This window comes from Myotis myotis, unplaced genomic scaffold, assembly GCF_014108235.1.
Source record: "Myotis myotis isolate mMyoMyo1 unplaced genomic scaffold, mMyoMyo1.p scaffold_m19_p_13, whole genome shotgun sequence".
Classification (NCBI taxonomy): Eukaryota; Metazoa; Chordata; class Mammalia; order Chiroptera; family Vespertilionidae; genus Myotis; species Myotis myotis.
This window is the reverse complement of record NW_023416317.1, coordinates 57833292-57854021: the sequence shown is the minus strand read 5'-3', so window position 1 is coordinate 57854021 and position 20730 is coordinate 57833292. Positions and strand designations below refer to the sequence as shown.

The window sequence follows — 20730 nt, the reverse complement described above, 5'->3', positions numbered from 1 at the left end:
GAACGGCCACGGAGTGGCCCCCCCGCCGCCCCCCCTCCCCCCCCCCCCCCGTGCAGACACGGGCCCACGATGCACTTCTCGGGTGAAGGGGGGCGGTTCTGTGCCTCCGTGTGCACAGGTCACACATGGAAAACCCGACCTTTCTGTCTCCCTAAGCCTTTGAGTCGCCCCCTTGATATCTTGCCAGGGAAGCTTCGGCATCTCCACCTCATTAAATGCAGGTCACTGTTGAGTCCACATTTCAATAAACTGACTGAGCCGCTAGAGACACTGCTAGCTGTGTGAGCCAGTACACTAATGTGGACTCTAGTAACTGAGCCCGTGTTAATAAACTAGGCCCAACACAGAATTATATTCTACCCTCCTCGGTCGAAGATCCTTAGAATACACTTCTACACGTTCCCCAGGTTTCTGCCAATGTATTATTATGAGAATATAGCAAATACTGTAAACATTTTAGGATCTGCAGGCCATGGAGTCCCTGTCACATACCCTTGAGCAATACAGATCTGAATTACACGGTTCCACTTAGATGCAGATTTTCTTTTCAATAAATACTGTAAAGTATGTTCTCTGCCTCGAGATCTTCTTAGTGATGTTTGCTCTTTTCTAGCTTCCTTTATTGTAAGACAGTATGTAACACCTACAACATATAAGATATGTGTTCACAGACGACTTGTGTTACCAGCAAGGCTTCCAGCCAACAGGAGGCGATTAGTAGTGACGTTTGGGGGAGTCACAAGTTACAGACAGATTTCCGCCCAGCTGGGTGTGCTTCCTCACCAAGACCAGGTGGGTGTATCTTCACGAAGGGTGGCAGGGTGTCAGTAATTTCATGGTAGCTACTTGACCAGTGCTCCATAGGCAGCCTACTAAAACATGGGCTGATCTATGTAACAGGGAAACTCTACCTCTGATAGTAATCATCGCTCTTGAAAAGCCATAACCTATCAATCAGCTTCTCCACTCAGTTCTAGAAACTGAACCAAGGCAGAACCTGCTCAGGAGGGGCCCTGCACTGCTTCACAGCACCGACTGCGACTCCTCCTCCCCACTCCGAGGCCACTTACTGGAGTGAGTGCTGATGAGAGAACAGCAAGCACCCAGACCCTTTGGGGGTTGCTAATTCCTGGTGACTCAAATGCCCCTGTGGCTTAGCAGTCAAAGTGAGGGCTGGTGACAGTCAGGCAACAGAGGGAGTGCTTCGCTCAAGTCTGACTCACAGTGGACCCAGCTGTCCATGCACTGATTTTGTGGTCATTTCCTCAACTCCTGGAAGAACTGGGAACAGACATACTTGACAACTGGCTGACGCCCACATTGGCTCTCCACTACCAACTAGTTGGCCCAATTGACAAGGGTCGTTATAGAAGAGACTAGGTGGGAACCCACTAGAACTTCCCTCTCTACCAAGATTTTAACCAGGCCCTGGCTGATGTGGCTCAGTTGGTTGAGCATCACCCCATGCACCAAGAGGTCACTGATTGGACTCCAGGTCAGAGCACATGCCCAAGTTTTGGGCTCAGTCCCCAGTAGGGGGCATGCAGGAGGCAGCTGATCTCATCAATGTTTCTCTCTCTCTCCCTCTGCCTTCCTCTCTCTAAAAAATTAATAGAAACATATTTTTTTTTAAATATATTTTATTGACTTTTTACAGAGAGGAAGGGAGAGGAATAGAGAGTTAGAAACATTGGATGACAGAGAAACATCGATCAGCTGCCTCCCGCAACCAAGGTACATGCCCTTGACTGCAATCGAACCCGGGACCCTTCAGTCTGCAGGCTGACGCTCTATCCCACTGAGCCAAACCAGTTAGGGCAGAATCATATTTTTTAAAAAGATATTTAACAGAAGCAATACCGTACCTCTAGGATAATTAAAGAGTTTAATGCCACCTCCAAGACTCGAAAGAAACAAAGGTGGTGATGTCGGTCACACCCCCATTTAACTAGACTGGCCTGGGCAGAGGTCAGGTGGGTGCTGGCGAATGGCTGTGACCTACCTAACTTAACCAGATGATCCCATCTGGCAGCCTGACACCACTGGGCCGCCCTGCTAATGACCTGGCTAACGTCTTTTGTCTCTATCAATTGGCCAGGACCATCAGAAGAATTTTGCTTTTACATGCATATGAGACTTGCCTCAGGGCTACGTCAATTCTACCATCATCTGCTCAGAGGCCTTGAACATTAGCACATTCCAAAATCTATCACACTAGCCCACTACACTGACACAACATTGGGTGTTAGCAGAGATTAAATGCCTGAACTGGGGCTGAAGGCAAATGAGTAGTAGAAGAAAGAAGTCCTAGGTATCAATCCTGGTCTTACGACCAGGTACAGAATTAGGGCTGGGATGGAGTTATGTTCTCTGTTCTGTTTACATTTACTAGTTGCCCTAACCATTTCCTCTCTTCCTTCTTCCCAGTACTGTAGCTGTTGGAACGTGACTATCGGTCTCTTGATGACAGTAGCCAAAGGGCGACTGCCTCCCAGCCGCACACTCCGCTCCACTGCCCTGCTGGCCATAAGGGAGCTGGGCCCTGTAAACGTTTCTCCTTGTCGGCTGGCATGACGTTAGCTCAGTGGAGGGCGTTTAAAGCGTTTAAACCAGCGATCACAGGTACCTTGAGATGGAGCATGTTCACCATAAGCTTCCCGAAGTATACGATCACTTTCAGCAGCACTTTACTTCAAAATAATGAATTAAAACTTCCCGCAAATGCTCTTTTATTGGCACGAAATTCAACATTTTTTAAGTGTGAAAATATCTATGATGTTAACACCTTCAGCAAATTTGACATATGAAGTTTTGAAGCTTGCTGTCAATACAGCAAAATAGCAGACATATCAAATCGCATATATATCAACATATGTGTAACTCCATCTATTGAAAAAAATCCGCATTATTAACCGGTACACCTGGTCTTTTTTTTTAACAGCCACCCTAATGGGTGTAAAGTGGTATCTCATTGGATTTTTATTTGTATTTTCCTAATGATTAGTGGTGGTAAGTTTCTTTTCATGTGCTTCTTGGCTGTTTGTGTATCTTCTTTGGAGAAATGTCTGTTCAAGTCCCCCGCTCATTTTTAATCAAGTTGTTTGTTTTAATGCTGTTGAGTTATAGAGGTGCTTCATATATTCTGGATATTAATCCCTTTTCAGATATATGTTTTGTAAACATTTTTCCCCACTCCGTGAATTGCCTTTTTGCTCTATTGATAGTGTCCTTTCATGCACAAAAGTTTTTAGTTTTGCCCTGACCGGTTTGGCTCAGTGGATAGAGCGTCGGCCTGACTCAAGGGTCCCAGGTTTGATTCCGGTCAAGGGCATGTACCTTGGTTGCGGCACATCCCCAGTAGGGAGTGTGCAGGAGGCAGGTGATCGATGTTTCTCTCTCATTAATGTTTCTAACTCTCTATCCCTCTCCCCTCCTCTCTGTAAAAAAATCAGTAAAATATATATTTTTTAAAAAGATTTTAGTTTTCATGTAGTACAGTTTATCTTTTTTATTTTTATTGTCTGTGCTTTTGGTGTCATATCCAAGAAATCATAGACAGATCCAATGTCATCAAGCTGATGCTCTGGATTCTTCTAAGAGTTTCATAGTTTTAGCTCTGATTTTTAGGTCTTTGATCCATTTTAAGTCAATATTTGTATAAGGTGTAAAGTAAGGCTCCAATTGGATATCCATTTTTCCTAACACCATTTGTTGGAAAAATACCCTTTCCCCATTAAATGGTCTTGGTGCCCTGTTCTAATATCACTTGGACATATATGCAAGGGTTTGTTTCTGGCTCTATTCTATTCCTTGGTCTACCTGTCTTTATGCCAGGCTTACACTGATTACTGTAACGATATGGTAAGTGTCAAAGTCGGAAAGTGTGGAACCTCTAACTTTATTCTTTTTCAAGATTATTTTGAAATTCCATATGAATTTTAGGGTAGATTTTCCTACTTCTACAAAAATGGTGGTTGGGATTTTGAGGAAAAAAGAAACTCATCTTTTGAAAAAGCACCTTAAATCTCCCTACCCATAACGGACATTGCACTCCATTTTGAAAGCTCTTGGAAGCTCACAGTTGCAGTAATCCTTTGTAAACATCCTCTAATCCACACCCCAGAACTTTTCACAAGGAATTAATCCTTGAATATAAAAAGCACATAAAAGTTAATTATATTATTCAAATTTCTCCTTTAAAACATTAGAATGAAAGCCCTAAAATATATGAAGCAAAAATTAACTAAACTGATGCCCCTGGTGGGGTGGCTGGAGTTGGTTGAAGTGTCATCCGTACACCAAAAGGTTGCGGGTTTGATTCTTGATCAGGGCACATTACCTAGGTTCCCGGTTCAGTCCTCCATTGGGGCATGTACGGGAGGCAACAGATCGGTGTTTCTCTCTCACATCAATGTCTCTCTCTCTATATATATAGTATTCATATGTTACTTATGGAATTACAAATAGATTAAAATCGATTAAAAAACAAACATATCGTCTGGTGAGGATTATAAAAAGAAAAAACTTAACTGAGAAACAGATAATTCAACAATGATTGTTGGAGGTTTCGATACCCCACTTTCAATAATAAAGAGAACAACTAGACAGAGACCAACAAGGAAAAGAAGACATGAATAACACCATCAAAGACATTTTAAAGAAAACTCCACCCAACAGCAGAATATACATTTTTCTCAAGAATACATGGAACATTCTCCAGGACAGACCATATGTTAGGCCCTCAAACAATCCTTTAAAAGGATAGAAATCGTACAAAATTTGTTCTCCAACCATAATGAAATAACATTAGAAAATGACAACAGAAAGTAGTTTGGAAAATTCACAAATATGTGGAAATTGACAGCAGACTCTTAAACTGCCAATAGGCAAAGAAGTCACAAAGAAATTTAGAAAATATTTTGAGATGAATGAAAATGAAAACATAACACACCAAAACTTACAAGATGCAGCTAACGTAGTGCTTAGAGGGAAATGTATAGCTGTAAACGCCTACATCAAAAGTGGGGGGAAATCACAAATCAAACACATAACCTTCTACCTCAAGAAACCAGAAAAGGAAGAGCAAACATAACCCTAAAGCAAGCAGAGGTTAGGAAGTAATGCAGATGAGAGTGAAAGAGAGAAAAGGCAACAAAACTATAAGTTGGTTCTTTGAAAAGATCAACAAAACTGACAAAGGGCATCTAGACTGATTAAGAAAAAGAGATGACTTAAATTACTATATTCAGAATTAAAAGAGGAGGCATCAACACCAACCTTACAGAAATAAAATGGCTTATAAGGGGATAGGAAGAGGATCCTCTGTGATATGACATGATGTGGTAGAAAAGGCACAAAGGCTTATTAGACTAGGTCCAACTTTAAGTTCCATTATTAACCTAACTTCAACTTCTTCAAATGAAAAATGGACATACTGAAAATTCGTGCACTCGGGGGTAAGGGGGTCCCTCAGCCCAGCCTGCACCCTCTCGCAGTCCAGGACCTCTCAGGGGATGTCCACCTGCTGGCTTAGGCCTGCTCCCTGGGGGATCGGGCCTAAGCTGGCAGTCAGACATCCCTCTGGCAGCCCGGGAGCCCTCGGGGGATGTCCGACTAACGGCTTAGGCCCACTCCCGGGGGGTGGGGGGGAGCGGGCCTAAGCCATTAGTCGGGCATCCTTAGTGCTGCCACAGAGGCAGGAGAGGCTCCCACCACCACCGCTGTGCTGGCCAGCCATGAACCAGCTTCTGGCTGAACAGCGCTCCGGCTATGAAAATGCACTGACCACCAGGGGGCAGCTCCTGTGTTGAGTGTCTGCCCCCTGGTGGTCAGTGCATGTCATAGTGACTGGTCATTCTGCCATTAGGGCCAATTTGCATATTACCCTTTTATTATATAGGATGACAATTGGTGGGTTAGGTGTAAATGCTGCTCAGACACTAACATTACAGATTTATTTTCTGTTAATACTTCACATTTTTTGGTGCCTTACATTTATTCTAATGCTAACTTGAATGCATTGTATCTTATGATACAAAAGAGTTTGAAACACCTAGAATATCTTCTGTTTCAGGACATTCTAACAAAGCAGTTTTAGTTTCACTGCTGATCTGACCTGAGGGACTGATATCCCGTCATACCCAGAACAGTCATCATAATAAGCCACCTGCTCTGATCACAATGGAAACACCAGTAACCCTGCCATTTGCGAGCACTCAGTGTCTGCACAGCTGGCCCCAAATGGCAAATCACAGTAATCTGCCCCCATGGCAGCACAGACGTTTATTCCACAAATGACTTGTGATTAAGTGTTGGTAAGCCTTCATTGTAATGGAAGCAGCACCAATATACAATTGAGAATAACCCAGATTTATACATGCCTCAGAAATTAAAATAATGCTGTGTCCCACCAGCCCAAACCCTGTCTCACCTCCCAGCTCCACCATATTATCCAACTATGGCCAGATTTCATCTCACTTTCAGCAAAATAAATGTACTAATAAGATGCAAGAGTTGTCTCCATCTTAACTCTTACAGATTCTGGAAAGAAGAGTTACTCTGAGAATCAAAAAAGGCAATGTAAGTGACTAGAAAGCCGTGCAATATGGGGTTGTTAGGAGTGGGGTTAGTAGCTTTGTTAGACTGAGAACTCATGCCTCAAGCATCTTTATTTACCAAACTCACGTCTTAGTCACATTACACTTCAATAATTAGACCCCAACCAAAATCCAGTCTGTAAGATGTTAATGTAAGATGTTTATTAGTGTAATTTAATTAGCACAATGATTACATTAAAATGTTCCAATATACAAACTGCTGAAGTCTAAAATCACAAGAAATATAAACTTAGGCGCGTAAACATAAGTATAAAAATCTTTAAAAACAAAGGTCTACATCTTCAATATTGGAGGGGAGGGGAGGGGAGGGAGGGGAGGGGAGGGAGGGAGGGGAGGGAGGGGAGGGAGGGAGGGAGGGAGAGGAGATTGAGTTTGATTACATATAAGAAACAACACATTTCAACAGAGCAATCCTAACCAGCCTGGTCATCTCAACAGTGAAATATTGGGCCACTCAGGTATAACCATCATGGCAACACAGCATTTCATGGCAGGACTGGCTACTTCATATAAAGCTGTATGTAAAACAAAATTTATTTCTTTCAAAATGAAACATCCAAGTGCAATAGAGTGAGCTAACAATATATAAATTTTAGCAGGCTGTTAGTAGAAATTTTCAATTTCATAAATTAAAAAAACATTCTTAGATAAAAATAAACTTCAAACAAAACAAACACATAACAAGATGGAAATAAAAGTCGAATAAGGGCAACAATGGAGCGTGTGCGCCCTGACCACTGCCACAGCAGGGCTCACCAGGCTTCTCCACCCGCCTGTCATCCACATCAACTGCAGGGACTGGTTGGAAGTGACAGATGCCAAACATACTTTTAAAAAGTTAGCACTACCAGTTGTAAAAAGGTCTCTAACCAGAAATCTCCACCAGGAAACAAATGGCCACACATCGAAGGGAAAGAGCTGTGTTTTATTTCATGGTGTGGTTCCCATGGTCACAGCTTCCATGTGTGATCAAATCCTTAGAAGTAAAAATAAGCTCTTTCCTTTAAACGTGCTTCCCTTATGTGTCTTCTCACCAGAACCCACGGAAGGAACTCTTGGCAGAGAAACCACCCAGGAGTCACTGTAGGGACTCAGTGTAAACTTTCAGAATATTCTGACTTTACCACCCCAAAGGCAGTTCTGTATAAGAAGATCTAAACTATGCACATCTCAAACTCTTCCTCAGAGCACAGTGACATTTATTTTAATCTGAAATAATCAGTAGCTTAGTGATTATAAAAACATGCACAGTCTGTAAGAGGATAAAAAAAATTTAAAAAGTGCCCTAGCCGGGTTTCTCAGTGGTTAGAGCATCCGCCTGCAGACCAAAGGGTCGCAGGTTCGATTCCTGGTCAAGGGCACATACTTCGCCAGCCCCAGTTAAGGGTGCGCATGGGATATAACCAATAGAAGTATCTATCTCACATCAACGTTTCTCTCTATTTCTCTCTCCATCCTCCCTCCCTCCCACTCTCTCTAGAAAACAATGGAAAAATATCATCGGGTAAGGATTAACAAAAAAATAATCTTAAAAGTATTTCACATTCCAGATCTTAAACCAGAATTCCTCTAAGATTTCAAAACATGGCCCATGTTTCATATTCTATTTGTAAAGATCCAATCACAGCTTATCATTTGAAAGGTTCCATCGTACTTATCCCAAATGCTTCCAGAATTTTTAGCTATTAGTCTGGAAAAACGAGAAACAGAAATAAGAAAGTCCCATCAGACAATCCTCAGAACGTGTGAACATAGATGCTAACGTTCGTGAAGGACCTGACATCCGGGGCTTCACCTGACCCCAAGCCCTGGCACCTGCCGAGAGCAAAGGAGACTAACCCTGAACGGAGGCTGAGTCCAAGCAGACAATCCCTTCACGAGACCTGATAAACTGCTGGCCTTCAATGTGTCCCCATTTAGTTTCATCCTGTGTTGTTCCAGGAGAAGTTATTTTCTTCCTGTATCAACAGCTCAGTATTCTAACAACACTGGATTCCATTTCTTTAACTTCTCACAGTTCATGATCATGTGAAGAAAGTAATTTTGCTTATAAAATTCCACACACAATAATAAGATTGTTAAATTTTCAGGAGAATCTAAACCTAGACAAATAGATCACTTCAAATAGAAACTATTTTGGCCCAACTTGCAACTAACAAAGGACGATTTAATTTGAGGAAATACTTTTCAAAGTTTCATCAGAGCTCCTCTAAGTTAGAAACCTCTACATGAAATAGCAGCATCACTCAGCTCTTAGTAAGGGAGAGAGAAATGCGGGTGCCTAAGCGAATCCCCTTCCCTAAGTCGGCTCACGGAGGGAGAGAGCAAGGGGAGGAGGGTCCCTGCCGTTCTCCTCCGTGTTACCATGTCCTGATTTGGGTGGGAGATCTGAAAACCCAATGAAAACGCCAACTAAAAATGTTTAAAGAAAAGAAAAATGTGAGAGCGAATTAAATGATAAAATGAATTGAAAAAGAGAACCAGAAATGAGAAACATTAGGTGACCCTTATAAATAGAGACCAAAATGAGACTCCATTTGTACTTGGTGTTCACGGGGGAGGGGCTCCAGCGAGCCCTCAGAGGACAAGAGGAAGCAGGTGGCTGCTCAGCATCAGCAGAAAGAGGCCCCGAAGAACCACCCTCAGCTTCTTCTCTACGCGTCCAGGGAGGGGAAGCAAAGCTCTGCGAATGCTGAAGGTTAGGAGTGTGCGGTGCTAGGAAAGGCCACTGGTCGGGTGGTCCGCAGCCCCCGTGCTCAGACACACTAGGCTTCTAGGAGGAGAAACAGAGAGGAGGGAGGAGGAGGAAGGAGAGGAAGGGGCAGAAAAGCACAGGTCATTAGTCACAGCAAGTTCAACACAGCAAGAGGCGCATAAACCCATCCTATGCTACCAGGGGGGCTGCGCTGCTCTGAGGCCGGGAGGTCACATTCTGAAGGAAACAGAAATGGGAATTTTCAAAGTGGCACCCGTTAGTGATGGCCAAACTAGAATGAAGTCACACATGCTCCAGAAACATGCACCTTCCTTCCCCCACTCCTTCCCACCCCAACGAAACTGCCAGAACCACATACAACGTGAACACAGAAGCATGGACACTCTCATGCAGTCCAGTGTCCAGTTCAGAGGCAAACCCCTTCCAGTGTGCGACTGTCCTCCCCGAGGGAAGGAGGACCTGCTCTCATCATCCCCCTGGGAGCGCACAGCCAGCGGGTTCTGGTTTGCAACCGGGGAAGGAAAAGTCTTGGGACCGTAAGGCCTAGGGCCGGCTGTATGGTTTTCCCGTCCTTGTTTCCTGCCCTAGTGACACTGGCCGTGGGAAGCGATTGCTACATAAAGTGCGATCAGACCTGACCTCCTGCTGGAGAAGAAACCCCCTCCAGCTGTGACAGCGGTTCCCTTCCTGGATGAAACGGCACTGCCCTTTCACAAGCTCATCAATCAATCCCCTCACACTGTCTCCTGGTTACATCTACGCATGTTTAAAGTTCATGTTCAAGCTTCTTCTTTAATCACAAATGTTTTCTTAAAACCAAATGATACAGATGACTGTTTTCAAAGCCGGCACAGGAACTGCCAGAACCACATAAAACGACGATTACCAAAGAAATACAAAAATTTCATTTCACAAAACTACGGTGGCACTTTGGGTTGCTTCTTGCTTTTCACGTGGAGAGCTCTAATTCATGAGTTGCTAATAAGGACGCTAAGTCACTGGATAAAACTAACAACCACGACAAACAGAACCGAGGCGTCAGGAAGTCTGAGGAACAGACAGACGCCACAGTTCGAAAGGCCACAGGGCAACGATTACGTCCTGGAGGAGCTGCGGCGGCCGGCAAAGGCGCCTGGGAGCTCCAGCACTGAGAGCCCGGCAGTGCCGGAAGGGAAGGCCCTCGAGGCTGAGGTCTGAGTCCAAGAGGAGAACCAGGCCAGGCCACGCTCGTGTCTGTCCACACGGACATGCGAACCCAACGTCCGCCTCGTCGCGAGGGCACACACTGTCGGTGACAGAGAAGACTGACTGGGCCAACAGTGCCAGCCTGATCACACTGCAAGCGAAGTGCGGTCAGCATCCCAATCCAGCACACTTCCTACCAGCTCCCTAGGGAACAGACACGGCATCCCTGCGGCGTGGGCCGCTGCTTTGAAAACTTCGCTCACTGCAAATACACTGGGGCGGGGTGGTGCTGGGTGTGAGGTGGAGCCACAGGCACTCAGTGCTAGCTGACAGACTACCAAAGCCCTAGTCACAGGCTCGGAGTTAGAGTCAGAGACAGATTTCAAAATGAACAGTTAAGAGGAAAATAAAGAAAAAACAGACTGAGGGCAAAAGAGAGAAGAAAAGAACTTTAATCCTCAGCTCACAGGTTCCCTATGCAGATCCATGGGAGCACTCTGAGTGCAGTTTGTTCAGGGGAGAGACCTGCCTGCAGAGCTGGCGGGACCGGAGGCCTCATCTCCATGACGACTATTCTGCCTCTAACAGCATATTTTTAAGGTCCATCAGTTCTTGTTTGGTACAACTACACCAAATATTCAAAGAATATCAAAGGAAATTCACTCTTCCCTTTCCACTGCTGGAGATGTTAGGGGGCAAATGCCCTAGGTCAGTGGTTCTCAACCTTCTGGCCCTTTAAATACAGTTCCCCATGTTGTGACCCAGCCATAAAATTATTTTTTTTAATATATTTTATTGATTTTTTACAGAGAGGAAGAGAGAGAGATAGAGAGTTAGAAACATCGATGAGAGAGAAACATCGATCAGCTGCCTCCTGCACATCCCCCACTGGGGAAGTGCCCACAACCCAGGTACATGCCCTTGACCGGAATCGAACCCGGGACCTTTCAGTCCGCAGGCCGACGCTCTATCCACTGAGCCAAACCGGTTTCAGCTAAAATTATTATCGTTGCTACTTCATAACTATAATGTTGCTACTGTTATGAATCGTCATGTAAATATCTGATATGCAGGATGGTCTTAGGCGACCCCTGTGAAAGGGTCGTTCGACCGCCAAAGGGGTCGCGACCCACAGGTTGAGAACCGCTGCCCTAAGTTTAAACACCCCAACAAGAACAACAATACCCTTATCACAGAATGACCCATCTGCTTCCATTATCACCCTCCGCAAGGAGCTGACCCAGGTGTGCACTGCGACTGGGGAATCCGGGACCCCTTACCTGCAGTGTCATTCCCTTGCGTCCCGTGGTCGCCGTTGGCCAGCACTGCTGCTCTAGGAGATGGAGCACCTGCAACCAGCACGAAGAAGATCACCATGTGACGAATAAAACATGAAAAACAAATCCAACCACTATCTAACCAGGAGTTTGTGTCACAGCATTAGCTTAAAGCAGGTAAAAATCAGTCCAAAATGTAAAGACCCAATGAAAGGAAACCCCGAACGGAAGAGAACTGTGACTCATGCCCACAGCCCCGCTCTTGTTGAGCACGCCAAGAGGAGGAGGGCTTCCTAACAGCAGCCGAAGCCTTTTCCGTTCTGTCAGCTGTCAGATCAGCATCAGATTCAATAAACCATCATGAAGCACCACTTGTCTACTCTCTGCAATTCAAACCAGACCTCCCGAGGGCCAGGGCCACTGACAACAACCCCATGAAAAGCCCCGGCACCACCACCACACTCCTGGCCCTGAGGGAGGCAGGGAGGCCAACAGCACCTGGGAGCTCAGGGCTTTCTCTTCCGCGTGAGCTGTTCCAATGAAGCAGAGCGGGTCTCATTCCCTAGTAAATACAGATGCCGACTGTCTTTCCAGGTGTTTATTTGCCACCCCGTTGTTTTCTCTGGTGAACTGAATGGTCATATTATCTACTAGAGGCCCAGTGCATGAATTCTGCACAGGTGGGGTCCCTGGGGTGGCCTGCGGGGATCAGGCCAAAACCCGCAGTCCAACGCCACCTGCAGTTCCTACCTGCCGCTCCCACTCGTCCCGGCCCCACTGCTCCTGCTGTGGGCTCATGACTACTAATCAGGCCCGATTGGGAGAGGCTAGCGCCACCATAGCGGTGCTCACCAGCCATGAGCCCTGCATCTGGCACCCTCCTGAGGGGAGTGGCCTGCAGGATTGTGCCAAAACTGGCTCTCCGACATCCCTCGAGGGGTCCCGGATTGCAAGAAGGTGCAGGCCAGGCTGAGGGACCCCACCGGTGCATGATCGGGGCAGGGGAGGGACCACAGGAGGGCTCCAGGGCATGTCCAGCCCCATCTCACCCAGTCACGATAGGCCGGACCTCAGCAGCAAGCTAACCTACCGGTGGTGGTCAGTGCACATCATAGCAAGCAGCTGAGCGGCCTTAGCATATCATTAGCATATTATGCTTTGATTGGTTAAACAGTCAACTGCTCATGGGATAACCAGACACTTAGCATATTAGGCTTTTATATATATAGGATATATATAAAAGTGCACCCTCAGGAGTTCAACCAACCGGGAGTTCAATCGCTCGCTATGACATGCGCTGACCACCAGGGGGCGGCACGGAGCGAAGGGAGGACCCAGCTGGCAGCAGGCAGCCAGGGAAGGGAGGCTCTGGCCGCAACTGGCAGCCGCTAGGGATCTTACCCATGCATGAATATCATGCTCTGGGCCCCTATTTTTACTATGTTTTAACTGAGTATTATGCTAAGTGAAATAAGCCAGTCAGAGAAAGACAAGTATCACATGATCTCACTCATATGTGGAATCTAATGAACAAAATAGATCCAGAGACATAGAAGCATGGAACAGACTGTGGAATCTCAGAGGGAAGGTGGGGGAGGGTGGCTGGGTGGGAGGAGATCATCCAAAGAACTTGTATGCATTTATGCATCACCCATGGACACAGACAATAGGGTGGTGAGGGGCCTGGGAGGGGGGGGGAGGGGGGGGACTGCTGCGATCCCTGCCATGCCAGCGTAAAGAGGTCTGCACCACTGCCAGAGTCAGAAACGTGCTTGTAAGAAACAAACGTTCTCCAGCCCAGGTGGAATCTGTGCCGAAGTAGAGCAGAAGCTTTTAGGTGAAGGAAAAGGGTGGGGAAGACATCGAAGATAGCTGGGTTAGGATGGTCGTTTACAGGTAGGTAGTTTATATCTTTGATATCTTTACCCTGTGCAACTCAGAATTTCTCAGCTGCAGAAAGAGCCTGACCAATTAACCTCTTTTTAAGAAATATCTGCTTTTCTTTTCTTTCTTTCTTTTTTTAATTGATTTTTAGAGAAAGATGGAGGGACAGAAAAACATCGCCTTCAGTGAGAAACACTGATTGGTTGCCTCCTGCACATGCCCAGGGATTGAACCCGAAACCTGGGTATGTGTCCTGACTGGGAATCGATCCCACCACCTTTCGGTGTATGAGATGACACTCCAACCAACTGAGCCACACTGGCCAGGGCTCTGCTTTTCTTTCAGACTAGAGGACCGTTATTATGAACTGTAACTCTTGGTACTATTTCTTTTTCTTTTCCCAAAAGAAATTAGTTAAGAGATGTATTTTCAAATAAAAATTTTAAAGAAATTATTTTTGCAAAAATCTCATGCTGCCCAGCCGGTATGGCTCAGCAGTTGAGCGTCGACCCAGGAACCAAGAGGTCATGGGTTCGATTTCCCGGTCAGGGCACATGCCAGGGAGGCACTCTATCCCCAGTAGTGGGCATGCAGGAAGCAGCTGAACGATGATGATTCTCTCTCATCTCATCGACGTTTCTCTCTCTATCCCTCTCCCTTCTTCTCTAAAAAAATCAATGAAAACATAATTTTTTAAAAAAATCATGCTGCTTTTTTAATGAAACTCCTTCCTTTCAGTTTCTCAGGCCCAAACCCTTGGAGTCATCCTTGACAATAAACAGGTCTTGTGCCCTAAGAGGAACAGTTCTGGTGGCACGGGATCAGTGCAAGTCAAATGGGAGTGGGTTCGAAAGAGAATGAGAGGAAAGGGATTGGGAGGTCGCTTTTCCAGAGAAGATAAGTGAGTTGATGAATTGAACATGGGGTTGAGACAGCATTTTTTCAATGAAGGAAAAGATTATGTTCTGTTTAATGCTGGTGAATGACCCAGTTAAAAGAGAGGCGCTGATGATGCAGAAGACAGAGGAGATCATTGCTGAGTCGTGCTCCTGAGTTAGAGTACGAGCAGTTCACCCATAACAAGAAGAGCAGAGCAGAGTAAAAGGCCAAGATGAAGGTAGGCAGGGGAGGAGGGGGCAGAGGTGTATGGAAGTGTTCTTCTGGTTGAGACTACTGAATCTCTTTTCTCAAGGTCAATCGAAAACATGAACAGGGGAGCAAGTACGGAAGTCCTGGAGGTTTGAACAGAGAGGAGACGATGTGGAGTTGAACAGAGAAGTGGAAGACTAAAAATGCATATGAATTCATAGCAGAGTCCTCATGTTCATGCTCTTTATGTAAATAAAATGAGATTCTTACCTTTCCTGGACATAATATTTGTATGGCTAATAATAAGTGAATCTTTATCTATGAGACATTAAATCAAGCAGAAAGTATGCATGAAGACAGTAAGGTTTCACAGAAAGAATATAAGTTTAAAATCAGAACATCTGGGCACAGGTTGTGATTCTGTCACTGTTAACTAAACGATCAATTGCAAATCCCTCGTGCGTAATAGCCTTCGTGGCCTCAACTGGAAAAAGGGACAGTAGCTCCCTCCCATGGTTATCATGAGAACTAAGTGCAATGATACTGGAGGCAGTACTGTGCCAATTGTTAAGCAAATGTAAACAACTATTATTATTCTCATTGTTAATAACTGCAGATTGATTGACTATAGATTGGTTAAACTATAGCCCAACTATAGATAACTATAGATTCGATCACTAAATTATAAAGCAACCTTGTGGAAACCCTGAAATTTACTTTTGCCTTATATAAAAATCTAGCTTAAAAGACATTACTAGACTAGGCCATAATTGTGAGACTAATATACAAGCAACTTATCAGAATAAAATGAAATAACAGCAAAACAAAGGTTACAAGAAAATTGAAAATAAAAAAGAGACTGAGATTCTACCATACACACATCTAATGATCTAAAACTCTAAGCTCGGGGAGAGAAGAATAGAAACAACCCTGCAACATAAAAGCATTAGGTTTTAGTGGAAGAAAAAGGCTTGCACGCTTCCCTGCGGACGAGAATTGCTGGACTCATCACTGGGATGCTGCGCACTACTGGCAAGTCCGAATTCAAAGATGCTATATTGCCTTTTTTCATGGATTCCCCCAGAGGGACTCCCATTTCATGAAATGAAAACTCTCTCAACAAAACACATACAGCACTGACAACACAAGTGTGTAACTTATCGCATGCTCTGAGATATAAGAATATTCTAATTTACTTGGTTTTTTAAATCTCTTTTTCCACGAGAGATTTCGGGGTGCCCCAGCTGGCAAATCAGTTTGGCAGAGAAGAGCAGCAGCAACGTGCTGCGAGGAAGAGAGCCATGCGTCTTTGGGCAGAATGGGAGAGGTTCAGCATGGTCCCAACACAAGAGCACCTTCTTGTGCCAGTGAGGCCTGTGCCAATCTCGCCCTCTGGCGGCCCACTAGAGTTGGTTGTGATGCTCTGCAATGGAAGGCTGAACAAGAAAACCTTCTGCAGCATCCAGCTGTCATCCTCTCTACGACTGACGTGACGCGAACCCGTTCTCTTGGCTCAAGCTTCTCTGTCTGGGACGTGCAGCCCAGTCACCAGCAGGAGTTTGTTAAGATGCAGACTGCGGAGCCCCATCCCGAGTCACATTCCCCGTGGGCCTAAGAATTGCAACCTGAACAAGCTCCCAAGTAATACTGACCTGCTGGTCAAAGGACCATACTTTGAGAACCACTATCTTAGATTAAAACATTATACAGAGCCCTGGCCAGTTTGGCTCAGTGGATAGAGTGTTGGCCTGCAGACTGAAGGGCCCCGGGTTCGATTCCGGTCAAGGACACATGCCTGGGTTGTGGGCTCCATCCCCAGTAGGGGGCCTGCAGGAGGCAGCCAATCAATAATTCTCTTTCATCGTTGATGTTTCTATTTCTCTTTCCCTCTCCCTTCCTCTCTGAAATCAATAAAAACATATATAGTTTTAAAAAGTAATCTACAGTATAATGAACACACAGTCTATTAAAGCGTATGGACCTAGCTCCTTGGTTTCAAATAAAGTTTAGATTAAGGGACAGTTACTGGCCTATACTTAACAACTCAATTCCGTTTCCTCAAGGTTTCCAAGGTTGTAATCCAAAGTGTAATTCCTAATCTACGTTCTGCACCTATATACCCAGTTTGGCTTAATTACTTACCTTCAACCTGGCTAGTATCTGGGCATGGCTTCTTCTTTGACTCCGAATTCCCAGTTTTCTCATCAACATCCAGGAGAGGAATGTAGTCTGTTTTTCCAACAGTTTCTCCCACGACATCATCATAGGCCTCTGCCTCCAGGGTGGCGATAAAGTCCCGTTTAATCTCTCCCTCGATTTCTGGAGGTGGTTCTGTTAATGCATCTGCAAGACTGAGGTCAGCCATTCTGCACCACTGCAACTGCCTGGTTAGGAGGGAAAATGTTCATATGATGAGCTCTGCAAAGGGGAAACATTCTTGTTGGTTTTTTAAACAACAATAATATCCAAACCTTTGGATCCAAAAGGGACACCTCATTCTACAAATTAGAGAAATAAAGCTCAGGAACAGTCTTAGTCAAGGTAAACACTTTCTTCTCACTCTCTGGGAAATAAGCAGAGCAAGTGCCATTCTGACCTTTTCATTAGTAAGAAACATGAAGTATATTTTAAAAAGTCAATTTACCCGAGGTTACACCCATTGAGAATCAAATCAGGTCTTCGGATTTCAAGTCTTATAACCCTTTCAAATATTCCACATATCTTAATTTCCAAATAAGATCCCAGAATAATTCTTTAAAAAGAATAAACAGAGAGGTCAGATGAGATTATTAGATTCCCATTTTAAAAAGGTTTACTGCCCTAGCCAGTTTGGCTCAGTGGATAGAGCATCATCTGCCTGCTGACTGAAGGGTCCCAGGTTCGATTCCAGTCAAGGGCATATGCCTGGGTTGTGAGCTCGATCCCCCAGTAGCAGGCATGCAGAAGGCAGCCGGTTGGAGATTCTCTCTCATCATTGATATTTCTCTCTCTCTCTCCCTTTCCCTTCCTCTCTGAAATCAATAAAAATATATACCTGGTATATATTTTTAAAAAGGTTACATTATATCAGGCAAATGAAGTCACCTTTCTTGACCAAACACTGTGAGTATGGGCCTCATCCTGGGGTAAGTGCTGCTTCTTCATGAATCACTTGTGGATAGCTATGTCCACACCAAGCTACACTTGGGTTGGGCTGGCATGAAAAATATAGACGTGCCCCCTGAATTAGCTAAGAGTAGTTCTCTGTGGTCATATACATTACCATCTTTACAGAATATTAGGTTCTCAATTTTCAAACATAACCTAAAATTAAGAAGTGTAATCTATTATAGGTAAAACTGTGACTGAATAGCCAAGGAAATACAGAGTAATGCAGTCAAAAGAGCCAACAGGCCTATAATACACTGAACTCCCAGTACCTAAGGACAGAGAGACGTATGAGCTTGACCAGGTAAATGTACGTCAAATAGTGCAATGGCTACTGCTTCTGTCTGCCCAGACTGTGTTCTTCTCATCTCCCCTAATTCACACCAATGCCCCAGAGGCACAGGGCTGAGTTTGGCCAATCAGAAGACAGTGGTTAGAAAGGACCGTTTTATGACTACATCCTAGAAGGCCCACGGGAGAGTCTTCTTTCTCAAGTCTAAGTGAGCAACCTTCCGATCTTCCTTTTGCCTGATTTAGTCAATCTATTTCTGCTGATAAACAATCTCAATGAACACAGTCTTCCCCCAACCTAAATTTTTAAAAAGAAAAAATTTACTATGATTCAAGACACTCATGGTCAGGCTCTCCTTTCAAACTCTCCTCCACTGTCTACCTCTCTCCAACAAATTTACTACGGAAAGGAAATACACACAGCAGGAAGTATAGTCACTCTCTTTATCTTTGTCCCCAAACACTGTCCTCCCACTTTTTCTATCCTGTGATACAAGTATGAAAGGCATCCTTTTTCAATCATTATTTCTTCTTAGCTCTCCGTAAGACCAAGCTGTGACACCACCACAGTCATAAAATACGCACAAAGCAAATACATTTAGAACATTATAACATCAGAAGCCAGCCCATCTCCAGTTCCCAAGTCCACCACCTAAAAGGCTTTGCTGTGTGTTTCAATGTTGCAGAAAGTGTAAGAGTGGTAGCATAGATTGTAAGCTCAGTTCTAGACACAACACAAAGCACTGAGGGAATAAGCCCAAAGCAAGACTTACTTCTAGGCAAGTGTCCAGAAAAAACACACAAACATATCTATACATAAGGCCTCATCCTAGTGAGAACACTCACTATATATTATTTATATTATATAACTAGAGGCCCAGTGCACAAAATTCATGCACAGGTAGGATTACTAGGCGTAGCCAACAATTGGGGCCAATCTGTGGGGCAACTGGCGGGGCCCCCGCTGGCACCATCCTTGGCTCGCCTGGCGCTGCCCACTCGCCACCACCACCAGTCAGGGCCTGCAGGCTGGGGGCAGCTCCTGTGTTGAGCGTCTGCCCCCTGGGGGTCAGTGCACATCATAGCAACGGTCGTTCCACTGCTAGGTCAATTTGCATATTAAGCTTTTATTATATAAAATTGCAAGTTAAAATAAAATTCCAAGATTTGGGAATATTGAATTTGCATAGGCTTCTAAATAAAATCTTTTCAAAAAATGTAATGATAGCCCTGCTGGAATGGTTCTGTGGTTGACTGTCAAACCATGAACTAGGAGGTCACTGTTTGATTCCCGGTCAGGTTATGGGCTCAATCCCCGGTGGGAGGTATGCAGGAGGCAGCCGGTCGATGATTCTCTCTCCTCATTGATGTTTCTTGAAATATATTTTTTATTTATTTCAGAGAGAAAGGGAGAGGGAGAGAGAGGTAGGGCAGTTTTATCTGATTTTAGAACAGTATTTCCCATCACAAAAGAGCTTGAGCAGGTCCTATATAACCCTTACAATGCTTTTAATAAATAGATTAAATTACGTTGTTTTTAGAAATAAACATATATATATATATATATATATATATATATATATATTTAATTGTTGACACTATTACAGATGTCCCCCGTTTTCTAATCCTTTATCCACTTCCGCCCAGCCCCCACCCCTTCTCCCTCTGGCCATCACCACACTGTTATCTGTGTCCATGGGCTATGCATATATGTATGTTCTTTGGCTAATCTCTTCTCCTTCTTTCAAGAATAAGCTTTTTAAATATCCTATAACAAATCTTATAAAAAAGCCTATAAAAAAGCATAGTTTGATCCTGGCGAGATGGCTCAGTTGGTTGGAGCATCATCCCATACTAAAAGGTTGCGGGTTCAGGTTCATTCCCAGTCATGGTACATACCTACCTAGATTGCAGGTTTGATCCCGTCAGCACCCATACAGGAGGCAACCAATCAATGTTTCTTTCTCTCTCTCTCTCTCTCTCTCTCCTGTCCTCTCTCCTTAAAAATCAATAAATATATTAATATATGTATACATTTGTGGGGATACCATATATATAGATATAGATCTCCTCAGGTGAGGATAAAATAAAAATCACACTGGCCAACTGTTAACTAAAGCCAAAAATAAATATATAAATAAATCAAAAGTAATGATGGAAAAAATTAACAAAATAATTTTACTTAGCAATATCAGGTATTATTGTCACTCCAGATCTTGACAGGGAATATGCTAAAAAAATGACTCATTGAAGACCTTTTTAAAAGCCTGACAAAGTCTAACGTTAAAGGTTTCCACAGAAAGTAACTGCTTTTTTGCCCTGGCCGGTGTTGCTCAGTGTTAGAGCGTCAGCCCACACACAAAAGGTCCCGGGTTTGATTCCCGGCCAAGGGCATGTATCTGGGTTGCAGGTTCATCCCCGGCCTGGTTGGGGCACAAGCAGGAGGCAACCAATCGATGTGTCTCTCTCAACATCAATGTTTCTCTCTCTCCCCTCCCTATACCCTCCCTCTCTCCCTCCCACT

At 44.4% G+C, this 20730-nt stretch overlaps 1 protein-coding gene across 44 annotated transcripts in view; it reads right to left on the bottom strand.

Annotated features, from left to right (window-relative positions):
* Positions 1-20730, bottom strand: part of MAP4 (microtubule associated protein 4) — a 105978-nt gene that overhangs the window by 46470 nt on the left and 38778 nt on the right. For 34 of the 44 annotated variants that reach the window (XM_036333682.1, XM_036333684.1, XM_036333703.1 and 31 more), the window contains 2 exons: positions 16911-17152; positions 11799-11867 (listed from right to left, as the gene is read on the bottom strand). In XM_036333682.1, coding sequence (XP_036189575.1) covers positions 11799-11867; positions 16911-17133 — 292 coding nt within the window. In that variant the 5' untranslated portion in view covers positions 17134-17152. Of the gene's footprint in view, positions 1-7138; positions 9391-11798; positions 11868-16910; positions 17153-20730 lie in introns of those variants that run through there. The other 10 variants (XM_036333686.1, XM_036333718.1, XM_036333719.1 and 7 more) reach the window with 2 other exon arrangements.